At 41.7% G+C, this 22,588-nt stretch overlaps 1 protein-coding gene across 1 annotated transcript in view; it reads right to left on the bottom strand.

Annotated features, from left to right (window-relative positions):
• The window catches only part of UHRF1BP1L (UHRF1 binding protein 1 like), an 87,527-nt gene that overhangs the window by 44,132 nt on the left and 20,807 nt on the right, over positions 1–22,588 (bottom strand). The window contains exons 2-4 of the mRNA XM_040980115.1: positions 10,926–11,088; positions 9,691–9,729; positions 6,927–7,018 (exon numbers count right to left, since the gene is read on the bottom strand). Coding sequence (XP_040836049.1) covers positions 6,927–7,018; positions 9,691–9,729; positions 10,926–11,088 — 294 coding nt within the window. The remainder of the gene's footprint in view (positions 1–6,926; positions 7,019–9,690; positions 9,730–10,925; positions 11,089–22,588) is intronic.

The raw sequence follows: 22,588 nt of genomic DNA, 5'->3' as shown, positions 1-22,588 counted from the left end.
GACCCACTGCTGGGAGTGGACCTAGTAGGGGAACTTCGGGGGGACTCTCCTGCTAGGCACAGTTTCTGCAAGACAGCATAAGAGCCAGAGATGGGAGCAGGCTAGACCAAGCTGGCCTCTAACACCTGTTGGCACATGTATAAGCTGGATCTGGGAAAGGCAGGGTCAGTCCATAGCACACACACTGGCATAAATTAGAGCCAGGACAGGGTGCAGGCCAGGCCAGGTTAGGCCACAACTTTCACCAATTTACATGAGAACTGGGGGTAGACCAGTGCTAATGGGGGGGGGGGGGGAAGGGGGGGAGGGAGCTGGCTGAACCAGGCTGTAACATTTGAGCATGGGTCATCTCAGACTGGGCTGCAGTACCCACTGGCAAACACAAAACCCAGGGCTGGCAGTGGACTTGGTTGGGGACTTCTGGGGATTCCCTTGCTGGGTTGCTGCTTCCATTGGTGAGCGTGAGAGTTGGTCCTACAGGTAGATTGCTCTGGGGACAAGCTAGATTGCTATACCTATTGGTATTCATGAGAGGCAGAATGGGTGCAGGCCAGCCAAGCTAGGCCACAGTACCAGCTGGTAAGTGCTGGGACGGGGTGTGATTCATGTCACACAAGACCATAGTACCCCCTGGCAGACACAGCTTAGGGGCTGAGAATATGCAAGGCAGGGAAACTGTGGGCACTCTCCTGTTAGGCTGTACTTATTGCTGATGAGCACAAGAACCAGGGCTGGACCAGGTTGGATAAGGCCACATCAGCGCCTGTCAGCATCTGTGAGGGTCAGGTCTGGGAAGCAGAGGTCACATTTTGACGAGTAGTAAAGGATGATTGGAATACAGTACACTATCGTTGTAATTTGGTAGCAAGAATGGTAGAAGCTTGCCTAAATGTCCATTATTTCTAAATTTATACACCTAAGCAGATGTCTTGTTGGAACTTCAAATTGTATAATTAAAATGCCTATCAGATATTTTTACCCAGCTGTTTTTCACGCATTTGAAATCCACTACATGTAAAATGAATACATCACCCATGTCCCTCTTCTACATCTGCTGTTTCTGTGTCTGTGTGTGTGTGTGTGTGTGTGTACTATCTTAGTGAATGCATCAATTATTTCTACTTTCTAAGCCTCAGAAAATTCATCTTTCAAATGGGGTAATACCTCATAAAATGTGCAAATGAGCCAAGTAAATGAAGTCTTAATTCATGACACTTTCTAAAATATAAGCATCACTCATAATAAAATAAAAATACCCTTATAATTATCAGCAAACTATGTAAAATTTGTTTCTTCACTTAGAAATCAAAAACTACACCTGTCTGAAAAGGCTGCTGTAGTGCTTAAATGAATTGATGTAGGTATAGAAACTTACAAACTCCCTGGTTTGCTGAGGTACATCTGGCATAAAATGAAGCGGTATAAAATGAAGTGGTCAACTACTAAGTTTAGAAAATTGAGAAATGAAGAACAAGAATTCGTCTTCATCCTAGAGAACAGCTGATTTGATCCAAAGAGCAAGTACTCAATATAGCAAGGTCACTCAATATAGAAATATTCTTGTGGCTAAAAAGAATATTTCCATCGCAATCACCTGAGGGAACCTTAGGAATAACTCCATCTGTTCTAACTCTAGACAGCCCCCTGCTGGCTTGCCTGGAAAGGCAGTGGTGTTTCAACCGTCCTTGGGTCCCTGATAGTCACACAGAGACCAGGATGCCATTCTGGCTCTGGGCTTCAGCCTCAGCACTGCAGTCATTTGGAAAGTGAACCAGCAGGATGGAACAACTCTTCTCCTCATGGCCTGCCTTTTAAATAAAATAAAAATATATATGTATCTTTAAGAAAAAAAAAAGTAAAATGTTATAACACATATATTGGAGGACCAACCAATTAAAGAAGAATCAATGACTATAGCCTATGTTTTTAAGGTTCTACTGAAATCCTGCTAGAAATATGGAATTATATTTTACAATTAAGGTGTTTTTTTGTTTTTTTTTTAATTTGATCACCTTCTCAGGAGTGTATCTCCCTACGTGAGGTGGCACCACAGTGCAGCAAGTGAAGCCACTGCTTGTGATGCTACCAACCCGTGCAGAACGCTGCTCTAAGTCCTGCTACTCTGCCTCTGACCCAGCCTAACAGTAACAAAATGATGAATGACACACCAAGTGCTTGTACCCCCCAAAATCCCTCATGGGAGACGCAGCAAGAGAGACAGATCCCAACTGTCCACCACGACTGGGGCTGCCCTGGGAAAAAAGGCAGGAGCTGGAAACTCAATCCCCATCTCCCACACGAGTGGCAGGAACCCAATTACTTGAGATATCACCAGCACTTCCCAGAGTCTGCATGAACAAGAAGCTGGAGTAAGAACCAGAATCAGTTATTAAACTCAGGCACTCAAATATAGACCACAGACCTCGGCAGCTGAACCGCTCGGCCAAGTGCCTACTCCATATTCAAATTCTCGATATCCATTCCAGACCTACTGATTATAATTTTAAGAGAAGTAGCTTAAAAGACTGTGTGTCAGTAATCACTCAAAACAGTAAACTTGGACCAATTCTGGAACACATGAAATAGATTAACCATATCATCATTTGTAAAAATTCAAGAATTACTATGACTCCAAAGCCAAAATTTAAAAGCTTGCTAATATGACAACAAATATAAGTTAGGAAGAATATTACCAAACACACTAAGCATACATTGACAAAATGGTTCACTTCTGCAATATTTAATTTTTAAAACTCCTTCCTTCTTATTAGTTCTCTTTTCCTCTTTTAATGTTCTTAAATTTTATTTTATTTTATTTGAAAGACAGGAAAGAGAGAATATGTCCACAACAATGCGGGGGGGGGGGGGGGGGTCGAAGCCAGGACCCAGGACCCAGAGACCCAGGGACCCAGGGACCCAGGGACCCAGGACCCAGGGACCATATCATGTCTCCCACAAGGGTAGCTACAACTCAGACACTGATAGCCATAGCTTGCCAGCTTCAGCCTCTTTAACCTTTGCAGGCAACTGGGAAGAGAACCAGTGGGTAGGAGCTTTTTCTGTCTCACAAATAAAACAAGGAAAATTTTTTAAAAATCAACTAGTAGATTTTGCATAAACTGCAAAGTTAATGTGGAATATCATTTTCAAGTTCATCATTACCTGTAGCCCAAACATAAACTGTTTACCGGATAAACACAGGTTTTAGTCAACTCCTAAGAACAGGATGGAACATCATTATTTTTCCATGTAGAAAGTGACTGGTTAAATACGGGCATTTTCATACGACACATGAACACATGTGTGCATTAATCTTCGTGAAAGAGGAGTACATGACTGAGTGTGAGTGTATGCACATTAGATATTCACCCTTGAGACGTTTTACTAGTAGTTTTTACAAAGCATCTAGGATATTATGGATGTACAGAGTCATGTGGCACACAACTTGAGGTGGTACCAATCACATTAAAACACATGAGATCATTCTTAACTGATCTAGACATAATAAAGGCATCAATCATTAAGAAAATGATATATGATCCAGGGATTACAAAAACAAGCAAATTTCATAAAGTATTATTCTAACTTTTCAAGAAAGTTTTATGGGTCAGGCACTGGACGCAGTCATTAAAACGTTCCTTGGTATACTCCTGTCCCATACTGCAGCCCAAGTTCCGGTTCTGTTCCTAATCTCAGCCTTTTATTTTTATTTTTTTTAGAAGATTTGTTTTTATCACAAAGTCAGATATACGGAGAGAAAAAGAGACAGAGAGGAAGATCTTCTGTCCGATGATTCACTCCCCAAGTGACCACAACGGCCAGCACTCTAGATCTGAAACCAGGAGCCCAGATTCTCTTCCGGGTCTCCCGCGCGGGTGCAGGGTCCCAATGCTTTGGGCCGTCCTTGACTGCTTTTCCAGGCCACAAGCAGGGAACTGGATGGGAAGCAGGGCGGCCAGGATTAGAATCGGCGCCCATTTGGGATCCGGGCACATTCAAGGCAGGGACTTCAGCCACTAGGCCACAGCAGCGGGCCCCTAATCTAGGCTTTTTGCAAACACACATTTGCAGGTGGGTCCCTGCCTAATCAGGTAGGAGAGTTAGATCAACTTTTTGGCTTCTAGCTTTGGCCTGGGCCATCTTTGGCTGTGGTAGGCATTTGAGGAATGAACCAAGGGAAGGTTCTCTTTCTGTGTTTTTATATAAATAAAAATAAATAAATAAGAAATGACAAAAATCGAGCCTTATAAAATAGCCCACTATTATTTTTTACTAATATTTATCAAGATTCAACCTGTGGGAAGTGCTAACATTTTATATTGAATTTTAGGATAATCCAAACAGACTTCAATTAATTATGGCATCAATCAATCCAAATCTTGAAAGTCACAAAAGTTCTATTGATGTACAGGAAATGACATGCAAAGAAATTATGGTAGTTCCTTCTCATCTGAAAGGGAAACATTGTAAGATCTCGGGTGGAAGCCTGAAACACAGTAGTACTACTCTATGCACTTATCATATATAAACAGTTTTGTAATACAAGCTGTGCAAACGTGGTCTCTCTCTCTCTCTCTCTCTCTCTCTATTTCAGAATATTGCACTAGGGGGAGGGGGAGGGAGCAGTGCTGTGACATATAGGGTAAACCTGCCTGCAGTGCCAGTGTCCCACCCATAGGGATGCTGGTCTGAGTCCCAGGTACTACACTCTTTTTTTTTTTAAAGATTTATTTTTATTATTATTTTTTTTTTATTGGAAAGGCGGATATACAGAGAGGAGAGACAAAGAAGAAGATTTTCTGTCCGATGATTCACTCCCCAAGTAAGCGCAACGGCTGATGCTATGCCAATCCAAAGCCAGGAGCCTCTTCCAGGTCTCCCACACGGGTGCAGGGTCCTAAAGCTTTGGGCCGTCCTAGACTGCTGCTTTCCTGGGCCACAGGCAGGGAGCTGGAAGGGAAGCGGGGCTGCTGGGATAGAAGCGGCGCCCATATGGGATCCCGGGCGTGCAAGGCGAGGACCTTAACTACTTGCGCCACCGCGCCGGGCCCCAGGTACTACACTCTTGACTCAGCTCGCTGCTAAGGAACCTGGGAAAGCAGCAAAAGACATCCCAGTTGCTTGGACCCCTTCACCCACTAGAAGCGCCACAAGTTCCTGGCTCCTGGCTTTGGCTCAGTCCAGCAATAACCATTGCAATCATTTGGGGAGCCAACAGGCAGATAGAAGATCATGGTCTGTCTCTATCTTTAATTCTACCTGTCAAATAAATACATCTTTAAAAAAATATATTTCACTGGGTTTGGGCATTTGGTGCAGTAGGTAAGGCACTGCTGGGGATAGCTGCATCCCACGTCAGATGCCTGGATTCACATCACAGCTCTACTTCTAATTCTCTAATGTACTCTAGGAGGTAGCCACCAATGGTTAAGTAATTGGGCCCCTGCTACCTACTTGGGATTTCTGCCTTGAGTTTCAGGCTGCTGGCTTCAGCTGGCCCAGTCCCAGCTGTTGCAGGCATATGGGTTATGGGAACCAGGGATACAAGAGTTGTGTCTTCAGGCCGGTGCCACCAGCAATATCAGTGTCTCATATGGATGTCAGTTCATGTCCCAGCTGCTCTGCTTCCAATCCGGCTTCTAACTTACAGCCAGGAAAAAGCAGCAGGTGGCCGAGGGATATGATTGCCTGTTAACCACATGAGACCTGGAAGAAGTTCCTGGCTTCTGGCTTCAGCCTGGCTCAGCACTGGAGAGTGAACCAGTGGCTGTAAGAGCTCTTTGACTCTCTTCCTGTAATTCCAATGTTCCAATAAATAAATAACCCCCTTTTTAAAATAAAAGATCTCTATCTTTAAAATAAAAATAAAAAGTAAAAATGTGGGGGCTAGCATTGTGGCATAGCGGGTACAGCCATTGCCTGGGATGCTGCCATCCCATATAGCCACTGGTGTGTCCCAACTGCTTCACTTCATATCTAGCTCCCTGTTATCAGCCTGTGAAAAGCAGCAGGAGATGGCTCAATTACTTGTACCCTACCATCCATATGCAGACCCAGATTTCCACTTGGTCCAGACCCAGAAAACACAGACATGTGAGGGGGAAACCAATGGACTGATCTTTGTCTCTCTGTAACTCTGCCACTCAAATAAATAATCTTTCTAAAAGTAAAAAAATGTTTAATTATATTTTACTGAACTATACTCACCTTTCTTCTTGTGATAAGATGATACAATGGCTACTCAATAAGATACTCTGTGGTGAATGACAGGCATTGTGACTTAGAGCTCATTAAGGTTTCTGCTTGAATAAAATACATTGTGGTACATGACAGTCCACCTGATAAGCCAGAACTCTACCAAGTGACTAATGGGAAAACAGCATCTACAGCGTGGTTACAATGGGCAGATGAATGATTTACATCCCTGGAAGAGTGGAGTGACGATTCACAAAATTTCACCATGCCACTCAGAACAGACATATAGTTTAAAATGTACAAACTATTAAGTATTTTTGGATCATATTTGAGCACAGACTAAAACTGCACTAAGCAAAATCATGGAAAACAAAGGGATTATATATTCAAGACTAAGAAACTGACTTACAGAGTACCAAAGCTCTTTGCTTGCTACTGCTCTGTCCTGGTTATCTACTGTTATTTAACAGTAAGAAAAGAAAAAATATTAAAAGAAGCTGATATTTTCACAATGTATATAACTAACATTATAAAATGTATAATGGGACAATAACTGAAGTAAAAAAAAAAGTTTGAGGATAAGGGATTCTATTTTCCTTCTGTTTCATTACTGAAAATAACTGAGTTAACTATTTTAAAAAACAAAACAAAACAAATAAACAACAATAACAATAACAACAACAGCAACAAGAAGAAAGAAAACCACACACAGTGACAGCTACACAGCTTACCTCTGTCCTGAAGCAGTTGCAATTGGGGATGGGCCGTTAGGAGCTCGTGGTTCTTCACATGTACTCATTTCCATTATTACTTTATCCAAAGTCTAAGAAAGATATTTAAAAAGATACTTAAACAGTAAAATATTTTCCTTAAATTACAAAAGTATTTTTTAAGACTTCTAGCTTTCATTTCTTTTTTTTTTTTCTTAAGGAACAAATGAAAATAAAACAGTAAATGAGGAGTCATTTCAGTTGTTTATTATTTTAAGGCCTAAAAAGACACATATGAAAAAGGAAAAAAGTGCTGTCTTCCCCCAAGGCATTTGTTATCTTTTGGTATTAAACAAAGAAAATAGAAGAAAAACAAAACAAAACAAAAAACAAAACGAAGGGGCAAATATTTGGGGCAGCACTGGAGACACCACCTACTTGGAACGCCTGCACCCCTTGTCAGAGTGCCTGGGTGGAGTCCCAGCCCACTTGTGATGCACCTGCCTGCTAACGTGTACCCTGGAAGGCAGTCACTAACGGTTCAACTTTTGGATCTCTGCTACCCACTTGGGAAAACTGGATTGTCTTCCACGTGCCAAGCTTCAGCCTGACTTAGCACCACCAGCTACTGCAAGAATATTGGGATTGAATCAGCAGATGGAAGATTCTGTTTCTCTGAACTTAAAATAAATAAAAATTAAACATTAAAATCAAGAAGTATCCATTAACTATTGAGATGATCAGATTTTCATGGAAATGGAATTTCTCATCTCAGATGTGTGATATTGGCAATGAACAAATGAGATGATAATAAAGACAGGAGCGATTGCACAGTGCATTAAGCTACCGCTTGCAATGCCAGGATCTCATATTAGAGAGCCAGCTTACGTCCTGGCAACTCTGCTTCTGACCCAGCTTCCTGCTTAAGGCATCCCAGGGGGCAGCAGATAATGCATCAAGTCCTTTAGCCACCATCACCCAGGGAGGAAAGTTAGAAAGAGTTCTTGTCTTTTGGCTCTGGATTGCTTCAAACCTGGCTATTGTAGCCATTTGGGGAGCAAATCAGCAAAATATCTCTTTTCCATGCATATGCACACAGGCATGTGCTCTTGTTTTGCCTTTCAAGAAGATAAAAATAAACATAAATGTCAAAAGATGATATATTAATAGCACTGGACTACTCTAAAAACTTAAACACCTTATTCAATTTAAGAACTGAGCTTTGACATATGAGAAAGAAAACTGAAGTAAGCAGGAAGTGTGAAAAAATAAACACTCTCATAATGTAAAAAGCTGTTTTTCAGAATAATCTTTCTTGAGGAAAGACCTTACACCCTTATTGGCTGAACATAACTAGTCATTCTCCTTTCTCTATTTTTTAATATATAAATAATATATTTTAAGATTTATTTTATTTTTATCATAAAGTCAGATGTACAAAGAGGAGGAGAGACAGAGAGGAATATCTTCCGTAATATGGATCACTCTCCAAGTGACTGCAACAGCTGGAGCTGAGCCAATCCGAGGCCAGGAGCCAGGAGCTCTTCCAGGTGTCCCACATGGGTGCAGGGTCCCAAGGCTTTGGGCCATCCTCAACCGCCTTCCCAGGCCACAAGCAGGGAGCTGAATGGGAAGTGGAGCTGCAGGGATTAAAACCGGCGCCCGTATGGTATCCCAGCGCATTGAAGGCGAGGACTTTAGCCGCTGGGCCTTTGTGGTGGGCCCTCTTTTATATATTTATTATTATCTAAAACAATCTTGTCTTATTTTTTTGAATTATTCATTGTAAGAGTATACACATTGCTTCAGGCAACTATATAGGTGCTGAACAAGTGTCTGTAGAAAGAATGAATCACTAAATCATGAAGTGATCCATTTTCCTTAAAAAGCAAAGTATATTTGGGGACCAGTGTTGTAACTTGGCAAATTAGGCTGCTTCCTGCAACACTGCTATCCCATTTTGGTGGTAGTTTGTACCCCAGCTGCTTCACTGCCCGCTCAGCCTCTGGAATGTGACTGGAAAGCACTGGCCTCTGTACCCATGTGGGAGACCTGGACAAAGATCTGGGCCTCAGCCTGGCCAAGGCATGCTCACTTGGGGGGTAAACCAACAGACAGAAATTCGCACTCCCCTTTGCTGGCTCTGTCTCTTTAACTCCTGTATGCTCAGGAACACACTACTTAATTTACTAGATAGGTAGAAGGACAAGATTAAAGAAAATCCCCAGTGGGGAGAGCATTGTGGTACAGTTTAGGCTGCTGCTTGCAATCTCAGTATCCCTCCCACACAGGCACTACTTTGAGACCCGGGTGCTCTTCTTCCAATCCAGGTTCCTACTAACATGCCAGCAGCAATGTTCCAGAGGCTTGGGTCCCTGCACAGATGTGGGAGAACTGCAAGAAGCACCAGGCTCCTGGCTTTGGCTTGACCCAGCTGTGGCCACTGTGACCATTTTAGGAGTGAACCGGCAGATGAAAAAATCTCTCTAAAATCCCTCTCTCTCTGTAACCCTTTCAAATAAATAAAAATGTTTATTAAAAAAAAAGAAAAATCCCATAATATATCAATAAAGCATTTAATCTTGTAATATATCTATTTAGACCCTAATATTAGACCTGAAGAACTTACTTCTCATTTAATGCCTGAGAAAATTAGGTTATATCAAAATAAAGTGAAAGATAACTAATAGAAAATCCAGAAAATTATTTGCATGGAAAAAGAAATTAATAGAGTAGATAATGTATATATGTAAATGTTTATTTTTGAGGCTGCTTCAAAACTCACCAAACAGATGGGATGTGTTTTCAATTTTGTCCACGGGATCTACAAATAAAAACACTTTTCTTTAAAACATGTAACTTTTTTCAAAAATGAAAACAGTATGCAACATAAATATTATCTTAATACAGTGATAGACATCAAATTGTATTGCACAGCATTCTTCTAAAATTATAAATAATAGAATGAGAGACTCCTCTACAATTTTAAAACAGGCTGTTATCCATTTTATATAAGAAATATAAAAAATTATTATTTTCTTAGTTATCCTTAACTCAGGAACTTCAAGTATTTTATTTTCTTAGTCCTGAAATAGTTCAGTCTCATAATTTAAATAGTTTCCAGCAAAGTATAATCAATATTCTGTTCGTTTAATAATTTATTTAATCATAAAATGTTTTTATATATAGCCAAATACAAAACTTGAGTCCATTAACATAAAATGTAGGCAATACCAAATAAATAACATTCAAAATGCTATGAATGAACTAAAAATGTCATATCTTTGTAGTTATTTGCATTTATACAGAAAAAAAAAAGTTTTGAAAAAGGACCTTTTAAGGAAACTACCAAAGAATATAGGAAAATTTTCTATAACTTTTTCTTGAGTGGCGATATCTTCACTTTATGAAGCAAAGTAGCACACAGTATTTCCACTGAGTAGACTTGCAAGCTATGACAATGAAGAGCAAGATGTGATATAAATGGCATCCTTAATCAAACAATACTGTCACTAGGATAATAATAACAGTAAACAGGAAATTTTTAAACTTCAAACTGAGAAATAAACAAATGAAGAAAAGAGAAATTTCAAATGAAAGTAGACAGTTCTTCTGTATTTATTTGAAATAGAGTAATTTACTCACTGCAAACTTAAAGTATCTCATGACAATAAAATACACTAAAAATTTATTTAGAAAAGTATTAATAATGTTAAAATTAAAATACATACGTTAATAACAGTAATAGGTAAGGGTATTTCCAAATGTACACTTGATCTTAGCCGAAAGGCTGAGAAGTGATTGGGGTATTTCAAAATGTCTGGGATACAATTAAACTATAAATAATGTTTACTTTCAATAAATTTTGTGAAGTACACTTGTATGAATTCTATCCCTTTCAAAAGGTACAGGCATACAACTGCTTACATAAAGGAATTTTTCTAAATTATGTTAATTACAATAATTAGTTGAAATATATTCCTTTTAAGGAGAAAAAGAAAATACAGATATCAGTCTCACCCTAATGGACGCTTTGTTACAACAAACTTTGTTGATAGCAAGCCATGTGGGCAAATCCAACATATTCTGCAGCACCTCTTCATCCAACTCCAAATTCTTCAGTTCACCTTCTCCTTTAAGAGTACTTAGATTTATCTTGTCAGGAGATAAATTTTTGGTAAACCTGAAAGAAAATATATTTATTGAGATTTATTTCAGTGTCAGTTACTGTAATCCATAGTCATTCTTATAAATCTACGGAGCATTAAAAACGTAACAGCAGCACTGAGAGCCACAGAACCACAGTGGTAGGCCTCACATTAAAACAAAAAAGGTTAATCTTCTCTTCTAGAAAGGGAGATTATTAGAGAGCTATTCCATTCGCTAGTTGACTCCCCAGGGCTAGATGGGGCTGAAGCTAGGAGTCTCCAACTCCGTCCCACCTGAGGGACAGGTGCCCGAGCACTCTCCAGGAGGCAACAGCAGGAAACTGGGTAAGAAGAGAAGAGGCTGAGACTCCAGCTGGAAATTCTGCTAACAATGCCATCTGGCTCTGCATTAATCCGCATGCAGTGTATTGTGCTGTCTTGATATCTCCTATCTATAGCTTTCTATAAAGCCTACAATTCGGAGGCGTCATCTGAAAATCATATTCCCATATATGATCAAGCACTGGTTCTTACAGCCTTTCAAACTTGCTGTCTAGTGGGTATCCAGTATTTTCAAGGTACTATGCCAGAGAGGAAATGATGGCTTGAACAACATTCAATTACATTTTGTTCATTTCCCTAGGGATCACATCACAGAAGGGAATAGCCCTACACTGATAGCCAACCTAAAAGGGGAATGAGAGATACCCTCCAGCAGCAAGCAGCAACCACAGCAGCAACAGATGTTGTCCACTGTCTTCAGACTGAATGACCAAAGGACGTCCGTGTTCCCTTTACATTCACTGGCTCCTGGTATTAGAAACTAATCATTCCAGGCACAAAAATTTTTTTAAAGATTTTGAGGAAAGGGATTACACAATCATATTCAGGGTTAATTTTTGCTGCTTCACATTTTAAAATGCCAATTACTTAGAACACGTAATTAGCTATATGTACCATTTAGTCTTTCTCTGAGAGTCAAATGCTTAATCAAAATGTCCAAAATGCTTAATCAAAAACCAGTCTCCTAGTTAAAGAACTCAAATTCTTTACAATGGCTAAAACAAAATTCCTTTGACTTACAAATTAAGCATAATAGTATTTTCAAATGAGTCAAGGAGAACTGGGCTCTTTGCATGCACGTTACATCATTACGTTTGAGTATTTATTCTCATACTACGTGAACAAACAAAAATAAGTCTGTATTCACTTGCCTAAATAATAACAACAGATTTAGTGAAGACACAATTATCATTTACTTATGAGATTAAAGTCTATGTTGGGAGTTCCAAGATGGCTGAATAAGTGAAAGATAACATTGGTTTTGACCACAGGAATATACCAGAACAGAACAGGGGAGAGTCCGTGTTCCCTAAAGACAGTTGGAGAGAAGTTTTCATTGGAAAGTGTACATGAGAAGAGATTCCACACAGCAGTGAACACAGTGCACAAATGCGCCCGCAGCTGGCAGCAAGCTCCCAGCGACTCCCACGGCCCGCAGTGCAGATGTCCTCAATCCAGACCAAGGAGAAAGGAGGCTGCGCCAACCAGAGTGCCACTGGTGACCTCATCAGAGGAAGAACCCACAGACCCCACCACTGTGAGTCAGGTCTACAGAGTTGGTTCAGGGGAGGGTACCCACTTATCTATAGTCAGAGAGGTCATGCCGTTTCCCTCCCACTGCTCTTTCCACCAAAGCACCTGGTGGCCAGCAGAGGGAATGCCATCTCTCGAGAGCATGACCATTGGTGGAGTTTTGTCTAAGAGAAAACTTGGAGGTGCTCACTGAGTTCAGCCTGGAGAATTGGCTGTGGGTGGGGCTCCCAGCACCCCATGACTGTAGAGATCTTGTGACTGTAGAGATCCTGTGACTGTGATGTTTATAGGCTCGGAGACTGAGACGGGACTGAAATGTTGCTGATCTTTGAGCAATTGCTCAGTTCAACTTCCAAATCTCAGAATACCACGTGCAGGGAAAGGAACCTACAGAGGGCTCAGGGATCACACTTCGGAGTGCACAGACCCTTTGTGAGGTGTGCGAACCTGAGTGTGTGAGCTCTGCAGGCACCATGAACTCACTCTTGGCAGCTGGTTAACCTGGGCTCAGAAAAGGGCTCAGTCAGCCAACATGCCAGCCAGCAGGCCCATCCTCTCCCCATACTGATAACAGAGGAGATCCACTCTGCTGAATTAATTCACTGCTACCCTGGACTCTTGCCCCACCCACAAACACTGGCCAGAGTTCCCTGGCTCTACCCAGCATATACGGCTGGAGAGCTGCTGAAGCTGCAGGCATTCCACGAAATCATAGACACCCTTCCAAGAACAAAGGCTTCAGAGGAGATATTAACAAGTGTTTCCTCAGATTAATAACAATAAACTTAAAAATATAAGAAACATGAACAAGAGAGACAATATGACTCCCTAAATGAAACCAGAAATACTTAGACTTTGAAGATCAGGATAATGATAACATACCTGAAAAAGAATTCAATAGAATGATTGTAAGATCACTCATAACACAGAGAAGCAATTATAGGAGTTAACTGTAAATCAGTATAAGACATGGACAAAAAATTGTACAGGAAGACAAACATGTCCAAGAAAAAAATTAAACAAAAATACTAGAAATGAAGAATTCAATATGTTAAATAAACAATACAGTAGAAAGCCTTAACAACAGACTTGGTGATGCAGAAGAAAAGTACATCCAAGGGGAAAATCTCAATCAGGCTGAAAAGAATAAAAAGAATAAGGAACAAAATAAGAAAACAAAAAAAGTGTTCAGGAATATGGATGTCAACAAATATATGTATCTTAGGAATTCTGAAGGAATGAAGAACAAAATGGCTAAGAAAACTTACTGAGAGAAACAACAGCAGGAAAATCGGAAAATGTCCCTCCTTTGAGAAAGATACCTAAGTACAGGAAGCACATAGAACCCCAAAGACATGGGAATAAAGAAGAATTCAGCACAACAACACATTCAAGCTTTCAAAAGTAACGCATAAAGAAAAGGCCCTAAAATGTGCAGGAGAGAAATACCAGATTATCTTCAAAGGCTCTCCATTTAGATTGACTGCAGATTTTTTATTACAAATCCAACATTCTTGTAGACAATGAAGAGGTACATTGAGTCCTTAAAGAAAAACTATCAAGAATACCTTACCCTGAGACACTTCCATTTATAAATAAAGGTGAAATGAAGACCTTCCAAAAGAAAGAAAAATGGAAAGAATGTGGTGATCATCTGACAAGCCTTACAAATGATACTTTGGAAGTACTACACAGAAACAGGGACAGATAACCAGCATCATGAAAGATGAAAGCAGGGCACTTTCTAGTACAGTACAAAGGAGATCAACACAAACAGAAGGCGTATTTGTTGAAAAATGGCAGGACCGAGTCATTACTTATCAACACAACCTTGAATATTTCTGGATTAAATTCTCCAACTAAAAGACAGCCTGGGTAGATGGATTAAAAAACAAGACCCATGTATCTACATGCTATCTGAAAGAAATACCTTACCAATAAAGTCTGAATACAGACTGAGTATAAAAGGATTTCCATGTAAATGGAAATAAAAAGGAAGCATTAGTAGCTACTTTGATATTAGATAATACAGACTTCAGAATCAAAACAAACAGTTAAAAGAGGGCAGGAAATTATGTAATTAAGGGATCAAATCAACAAGAAAATGTGATTATAGTAAATATATATGCAGTCAATTATAGGGCATACACCTTTTTAAAAACAAATGTAAGGAGACAGCATGGTAGTATAGTGAGTAAAATCAGCACTGATGGGCGCCAGTTCCTGTCCTGGCTGCTCTACCTCTGATCCAGCTCCCAGCCCATGGCCTGTGAAAAGCAGCTGAGGAGGAACCAAATCTTTAGGTTCCTGTCACCCATGTGCGAAACCTGGAGGAAGCTCCCAGCTCCTGGTTTCAGCCTGGCCTGGTTTCACCCCTGGGGACATCTGCGGAATAAACCACAAGACAGAAGATTCCTTCTCTGTCCCTATTCCCCTCTCTCTGTAATACTGACTTTCAAACAAATAAATAACTCTTTAGAAAATAAAAATGAATTGATAAAAGTGAGCAATATGTTCCAAAGAAAGAATGGAAGACCTCACTTTCATCAATACCCAGAACTACTCTATCCTCTCAACCAATGGATCTTACTGATATCAATACAACATTTCATCCCACACATGAAAAATACACATTATTTTTTTCATCACTGCATGGAACTTTCCTTAGAACAGAAAATCATATAAAACTTTCCTTAGGACAAGAAAACCGTATACAATATCATTGAAATGAAGAGCCCATTTTTTCATGTCTTTTTTCTGTTTATTTATGTTAATACTGACTACATGGCTGAGTGGGTTGCAGACCTATCTGGCCCTCAAATTAGGGTGGAGAAGGTCAGGATGGGGGCTGAAGGAGGATGAAAAAAAGGTTTCAGTCTTCTCAACTGTTTGTGGGGGTGCAGGATACTGCATTGCTCTGTGCTATCAAACCACTTCAGCACTCAGGAACAGAGACAGCTGATATTGTCAGTTCAACAAACACAGATTAATAAATGTGACCCATCACATTAGCAAAATGAAGAATAAAAATCATATTATTATCTCATTCGATACAGAGCAAGCTTTTCATAAAACACAACATTCCTTAATAATTTTTTTTTTAAAAAAAAAGGACCTTTAAGCAAATTGGGTACAGAAGGAGCATGCCTCAACATATAACCAAGGAAATATACAACAAACTCACAGCCAGCATCATACTGAAGGGGAAGCTGGAGCACTTCCATTAAGAACTGGAGACAGAGCATATTTTCACAATTTCTATTCAATACAATTCTGTACGTTTTAGCCAGAGCTATTAATCAAGAGAAACAAATCAAAGGGATGTAAATTAGAAAGGAAGAAGTCAAATTATCCCTGTACGCAGATGATGTAATCCTATATCTAAAAGAACAAAAAGCTCCACTAAGAGACTGGAACTGTGAAGATGACAGCAAAGTTGTCCCAGCTGTATGTTCCTTGTACCTAGGCAAGTGTTACACTGCTGGGAGAAAAGCAGCCAGTAACTGGCAGGCTCTGGGCCTAGTTAGTGCCAAATTTGTGTTAACTATAACCAGGATGACAGCATAGTTGCCTATTTTTTTTTAAAGATATGTGGGGAAGTCAACTCTGGGGCCTATTCCACCACCATTGCCACTATTGCCACCAAAGGGCCAGAGGGACCCATGAGAATATGACCCTGGTTTGGTCATAGTGACCCAAGGAGGGGATTTGGAGATATGTGGAAGCGAAGGCTGCTGACGGAGTACTTCACAGGTGTGGAATGACTTCTGGGGGCTCCCAATGACTGGGTCTCTGCACTCTCGGGTAAACAAGAGAGCGGAGATCAAGCAGTTTCGAGAGAGAAAACCAGATGGGATGTCTGGGTCAGACCAATGCACGCTCCCATGTGGGAGACTTGGGCTGGCCTCGCCCATCACCAGACAGCGCACATGAAGGCTGGGGCTTGGGACTGCCTGGCAGGGTGAGGCCACAGTACCCACAAGTGTTGGGGCAGGGGAAGGGCCATGCAATACTGGGCCATGACATCAACCAGAACACAAGAGAGCTGGGTCTGGAGGCAGATTCTGTAGGAGACAGATCAGCTCACTCCTGAGGGTCTGCAATATCTGCTGGTTTCCACAACAGCTGGAGCTGGTAATGGGCCAAGCTAGGCATAATCATGGAACTCACCAAAACTTGCAGGAATTGGGGTTGGGAGCAGATCACCCCAGGTGAACCTGAGAATCAGGTCTGGGGGTAGGCCGACTGCAGCGCCTACCAGCATATACAAAGGCAGGGACGTGGGTGGACTATGCCAGCAAGGGTCGGCAAACTGAGATACAGGTCTGGGAGCAGGCTTGGTGAAGGAACTTGGGAAGTTCCCCTACTGGGCCACAGCTCCCACTAAAGAGCCTGAGGGCCAGGGATGGCAGTAGGCCAGGCCAGACAGGGCTGCACCACTCATCAGCATGTGTGTGGGCTGGCTTAGAGGATGGGTCAGGCTAGGCTGGGCTAAACCTTAACATCCATTGGCTCATGTGTAATCAGGACGGGGTGTGGGCCATGCCGGGATAGGCTATTCACCCAACGGTTCACCAAAGATAAAGAATGGGGGAAGGCTCGGCAGAGCTAGGCCACAGCACCCATCAGTGAGAACCGAAAATGGGGGTGGGCCATGCCAAGCTGGGCCAGAGCACCACCAGTAATGCACATGATCAGGTCTGGCAACAGATCTGGTAGAGGAACTAAGTTCCCCTACTAAGTTCCCCTACTAAGTTCAGTTTCCGTTGGTGAGCATAAAAGGCCGGGCTGGGGAAAGACCAGACACAATCCTTGGGATGCATGTGGGTTTGGTCTGGGGGCAGGCCAGACTGGGCTAGGCCCTGGCATCCACAGGTGCTTGTGAGAGCCCAAGTAGGTGTGGGCTGGGCTGGGCTGGGCTGTGGCACCCACCGGGCCAAGTAACAGTCAATTCTGGGCTGGGCCAGGTGGGGACGGGCTGCAGCACCCACCAGTGAGAGCTGGAATGTGTTTGGGCTCATCAGGCAGGGTTGCAGTTCCTACTGGCGAATACCAGGATTGCAGGCAGTCCAGATCAGGCTAAGCCAAGCACCACTTCTCCTCACACCAACACCAAGGGGTAGGAGCTGGTCTGACAAGGGAACCTGGGCAACTCCCGCTAGACTGCAGCCCAGGCTAGGCTACAACATCCACTGGCATACATGTGGGTCAGCCAGATTGGGCCAGTTCACAGTATCTACTGGTGGAACCGAGGGCCAGGATAGGGTCCAAGCCAGATCGGGTTGGACCACTTTAACCCAACCAGCATAAGCTGGAATTGCAGGCAGGCAGGACAGAGCCAGACTGCAGTTCCTGTTAGCAAATGCCAAAGTGAGCCTGGCCATGCCAGACTGGGCTGCAGCACTCACCAGCACATGCAAGACCTAGGGCTGGGGCAGGATAGAGGGGAAAATTCGGGGGACTCACTATGGGCTGCTGCTCCTGCTGGTAAGCATGAGAGCTGGGACTGGAGGCGGATCAGGCTGGGCAGGGCTGCAGCACCTGTCAGCACATATGTGGCCTGGGTTTAGTAGAGGGCCAGGCTGGCCTGGTTTGGGCCCAACGTCCACCGGCACATGCAAGAGCCAGAGCTAAGAGTGGGACAGATGGGCTTTGCCACAGCATCCACTGGCAAGTATCGGAACTGGGTGCAAGTCATGTCAGGCTGGACTGAAGTGCCCCTGGATGGCACAGGATCTGGACCTGGGAGTGGACCATCCTCTGCTGGGCTGCAGCTCCCAACAGTATACATAAGGTCTGGGTTTGTGGTGGGCTGGGTTGGGCTAGGCAGCAGCACTGTTGCTTTGCATGGGAGATGGGGTCAAGGGCAGAACTGAACAGGCAATGGCATTCACCAGTATTTGAGTAGGCCGATGTGAGTGATGGACTGAACTAAATACCACACTAGCTGGTGCACACAAGAGACAGGTCTGAGGTCACCCCAGAAGAGGTTTCTTGGGGGACTCCCAAACTAGACCGCTGGACTCAAACTCCAACCACAGGGAAAAATCACAGGATATGTGGTGGGACCTTGGAGCACACGTTATCGAGACTGGGCCTCCTCAGTTGCTGGTGCCCACGTAGTAGACAGAATACACAGATGCACACAGGGGACATGACAGCCAGATTACTGAGGCAGGCAGAGGAAGTCAAGTGCCACAGCAGAGAATGGAAAGTACAACAGGCTGGACATCTCTCGTGGCCAGGCTTTGGCAGCTTGTGTTTGGGTGTGTGGCTGGACGTAGGCTGTCAACCAATAGACCTTGGAAAGATTTTCTCATTCTAAGATCAATGAAACCAACATGTCAGAACTTTTAAAAGCACTCAAGTATTACCCTCTGAACATTCTTCCCCTCACTGGGGTCTCTAAGATGACATCAAATGACCGTCCTCCCTTCCTGGGTGCTGATGTAGTTTGACAGCAAGGAGCAGCTCCCTACCCTGCATCCACTACAGATACAGGAGAAAAAGGGGAAAAAAATAGCTGGAAACATTTGTCCTGCCCTCCTCCTTCTCCACCCTGGCCAGTGGCCCACGTGGGCATACATTCTTCTCAACTATGTAAACAACATTATAAACAAAATAAATGTTTTTAAGAGATGATAGCAATGTTGTAAGATATAAAATCACACAAAAGCAATAGCATTTGGATACACAGACAATGCCGAGGCTGAGAAATAAGTGTAAGGTCCATTCACAATAGCTATAAAAACTTAACCAAGAATGTGAAACAGCACCATAGTGAAAATTACAAAACATTTAGGGAAAAAAAAAGATATCAAAAAATAGAAAAATCTTCCATATTCATAGACTGGAAAAATAAATATCCTCAAAATGTCTGCACTACCCAAATCAATTCACAGATTCAATGTGATCCCAATCAAAATACAAAGCACAATCTTCCCAGATCAAGAAAAAAGTAATTCTAAAATGTACATAAAAGACAAAACATCCCTATTAGCTAAAGCAATCTTTTTTTTTTTTGGTTTTGTTTTTGTTTTTTGTAGCTAAAGCAATCTTAAACAAGAAAAACAAAGCCAGTAGACTTACAGCACCAGACTTCAAGACAAGCTATCTGTAAACAAAGTAGCCTAACACTGGCACAGATACACTTAGAAGAGCAGCCTAAGATCACCCAAGTACTTGACCCCTGGACCCGCACAGGATTCAGAAAAAAAGCTGCGGGCTTCTGGCTTCAGATTGGTCCAGCCATTTCGGGAGTGAACAAGTGCAGGGAAGACTATGTCCCTTCTCTCTACTTTTGAAACACTGCCCTTCAAATGAAACTGAATAAATCCTTAAAAAAAAATCAAAATGACATAAAGACCAATGAAAATGAATAGAAAACCACCAAATTAATATACACAGCTATAACAAACAAATCTTAGCAAAAGAGCTAAAATCAATCCGTGGAGAAACAATAATCTCTTGAACAATTAGTGCTGAGAAGGGGTGCAACTGGAGACGATTATGTTTATTGAAATAAGCTAAACCCCAAAAGACAAATAGCTAACATAGAGCACAGAGATAAAATAAAACCTTAATGTGTGCAGGCAAAGCTGACATATTGTGATCTAATTGTTGTTTATCGCCCAGTCTACATTCTTGTGGAACAGTGATCTTTCCACTTCTACTTCAAGACCTGTTTAGACAAGCATTAAGCCTGAGATCATAAAGTAAATTAAAAGACTTACTAGAACAATGCTTCTCTCTCTTTTTTTAAAGACTTATTTATTTTATTGCAAAGTCAAGTATACAGAGAGGAGGAGAGTCAGAGAGAAAGATTTTCCGTCCGATGATTCACTCGCCAAGCAGCCACAGAAGCCAGGAGCTGAGCCAATCCCAAGGCAGAAGCAGGAGCTTCTCCCAGGTCTCCCACATGGGTGCAGGTGCAAGGTCCCAAGGCTTTGGGCCATCCTCACTGCTTTTCCAGGCCACAAGCAGGAAGCTGGATGGGAAGAAGGGCTTCCGGGATTAGAACTGACACCCATATGGGACCCAGGCGCATTCAAGACAAGGACTTTAGCCACTAGGCCACTGCGCTGAGCCCAATGCTTCTCTTTCTAAACAAACATTTTCTTTAAAAAAAAAAATAATGAAGGGAGAGGGAAAATTAAAAGTATGCTTATATTCTGAAACTTATATTTATGTAATCTGCTCTTTTGTATTAATAGATACAAATATAGCAACCTATAAAACAGCAATGTAGCAAGTAATAATAACAACATCAGGTATAATTTAAAATACCTTCATATACGTATTTAGTCTTCAAACAATCCTAGAAAATGAAACATTCTTAACTTTCTCAGCAAGCAATTTTTCAAAAGTGAAATGATTGAAAAAGTATTGAGTTAATCAGTTTTTCACCATATTCTGGAGTTAAATATTAAGGCTACCAAATATATTGGATCATTTAATGCCCTACAAGGTTAGTAAGAATACTAATATACACATGATCAGTGGACCCCAAACTCCAATTTCTCGAGCCAGGTAACTATCTGCATTTTTTTTTCATAAAATTCTAACAGAGAAATAAAAAATACATAATAAAATCCATATGTGACCAAAGATGGTGGATTGTACATTCACTACTAATTGTAATTCAAGACCACACAGTCAGACAGGCTGTCATTCCCAAGCATATATGCCCTGTCAATTCCCATTGGAAGGAAGTACTACATGAGAACTCACGGGATTTGCTATTCCAATCCACTAGCAGGGACTACACTCAGGTCCTGCCCACACAGAGTCTTCGAAGTAGCTATGAGAAAGAATATCAACTAGCACAACTGAGAGAATATTTAGCAGGGGTCTTACTGTGGAGCTTCTTTGTAAGTTGATATTTAAAGGATGAGTAGAAATTAAATAGGTAAAGAAAAGGAGGAGGAGGGGCTTGACAAGGAAAGAAACAAAAAGGAGCTACACCAAGAGGAGGTTCAGTGACAGGAGGGTACATGATATAAAACAGAATCGCATGTAGAAAGAGGTCGAGATGATCAGAAGGTAAATTTGGAAAGAAAAAGAGGCAGGGGAGTGAACAATTATTTAACATTTTGAACATTTCATTAATTCAATGTTAGCAATTGTAATTTAATAGGTACTAAGGACTTTTTTAAAAAGATTTATTTTAACTGAATAGGCAGATTTACAGAAACATAGAAAGAAAGACAGAGGATCTTCCATCTGTTGGTTAACTCCCCAAATGGATACAATGGCCAGAGCTAAGCAATCAGAAGACAAGAGCCAAGCGCCCCCTCCAGATCTCCCATGTGGGTGCAGGAGCCCTTTTGCTGACTTCCCAGGTCATAAGCAGACAGCTGGGTGAGAAGTGGAGCAGCTAGAACATGAATCAGCACCCATCCCTGCAGGTAGAGGATTCCCAATTGAGCCACAGTGCTGGCTCCATGAGGATTTTAGAATAAGCAGATTAGGAAAAAAAAAAAAAAAGATGTACTCCCAATAAAACTTCTAAATGTACCTTGACAATAGGATGCTGGCTGTCTGCTATTGTCCGTACCCACAGCATCAGGATACACTTTAATAGAATGATGGGCTTATGACTGCTTATGAAGGACTATAACATGGTTAAAATACAGCAGAAATCAGTGGGAGGGAGGTAGTTAGGGAAGGGGACAAGGGAAACCCCAGAGCCTATGGAATTGTATCATAAAAAATAAATTTAAAAAACCTCTGCCTCATGGAATGTAATGGGTGGAGGCAAAGAATTCAAACAGATATACAATAGCTCAGATCCTGACACAGGGAGACCAGGATGGTACAACAGCAAGAAGTCTAAGTGGAGGACGTAAACAGGACAAATCTCACAGGAAAAAAAAATGGCAATTGGGAAAAATCTAAATCAAATGAGAGAGTTATTATACATTTATCTAGAGGAAGCAT

The sequence above is a fragment of the Ochotona curzoniae genome, unplaced genomic scaffold (assembly GCF_017591425.1).
Source record: "Ochotona curzoniae isolate NIBS_2020 unplaced genomic scaffold, NIBS_Ocur_1.0 contig_1014, whole genome shotgun sequence".
NCBI lineage: Eukaryota > Metazoa > Chordata > Mammalia > Lagomorpha > Ochotonidae > Ochotona > Ochotona curzoniae.
This window is presented reverse-complemented; position numbering and strand designations above follow the sequence as displayed.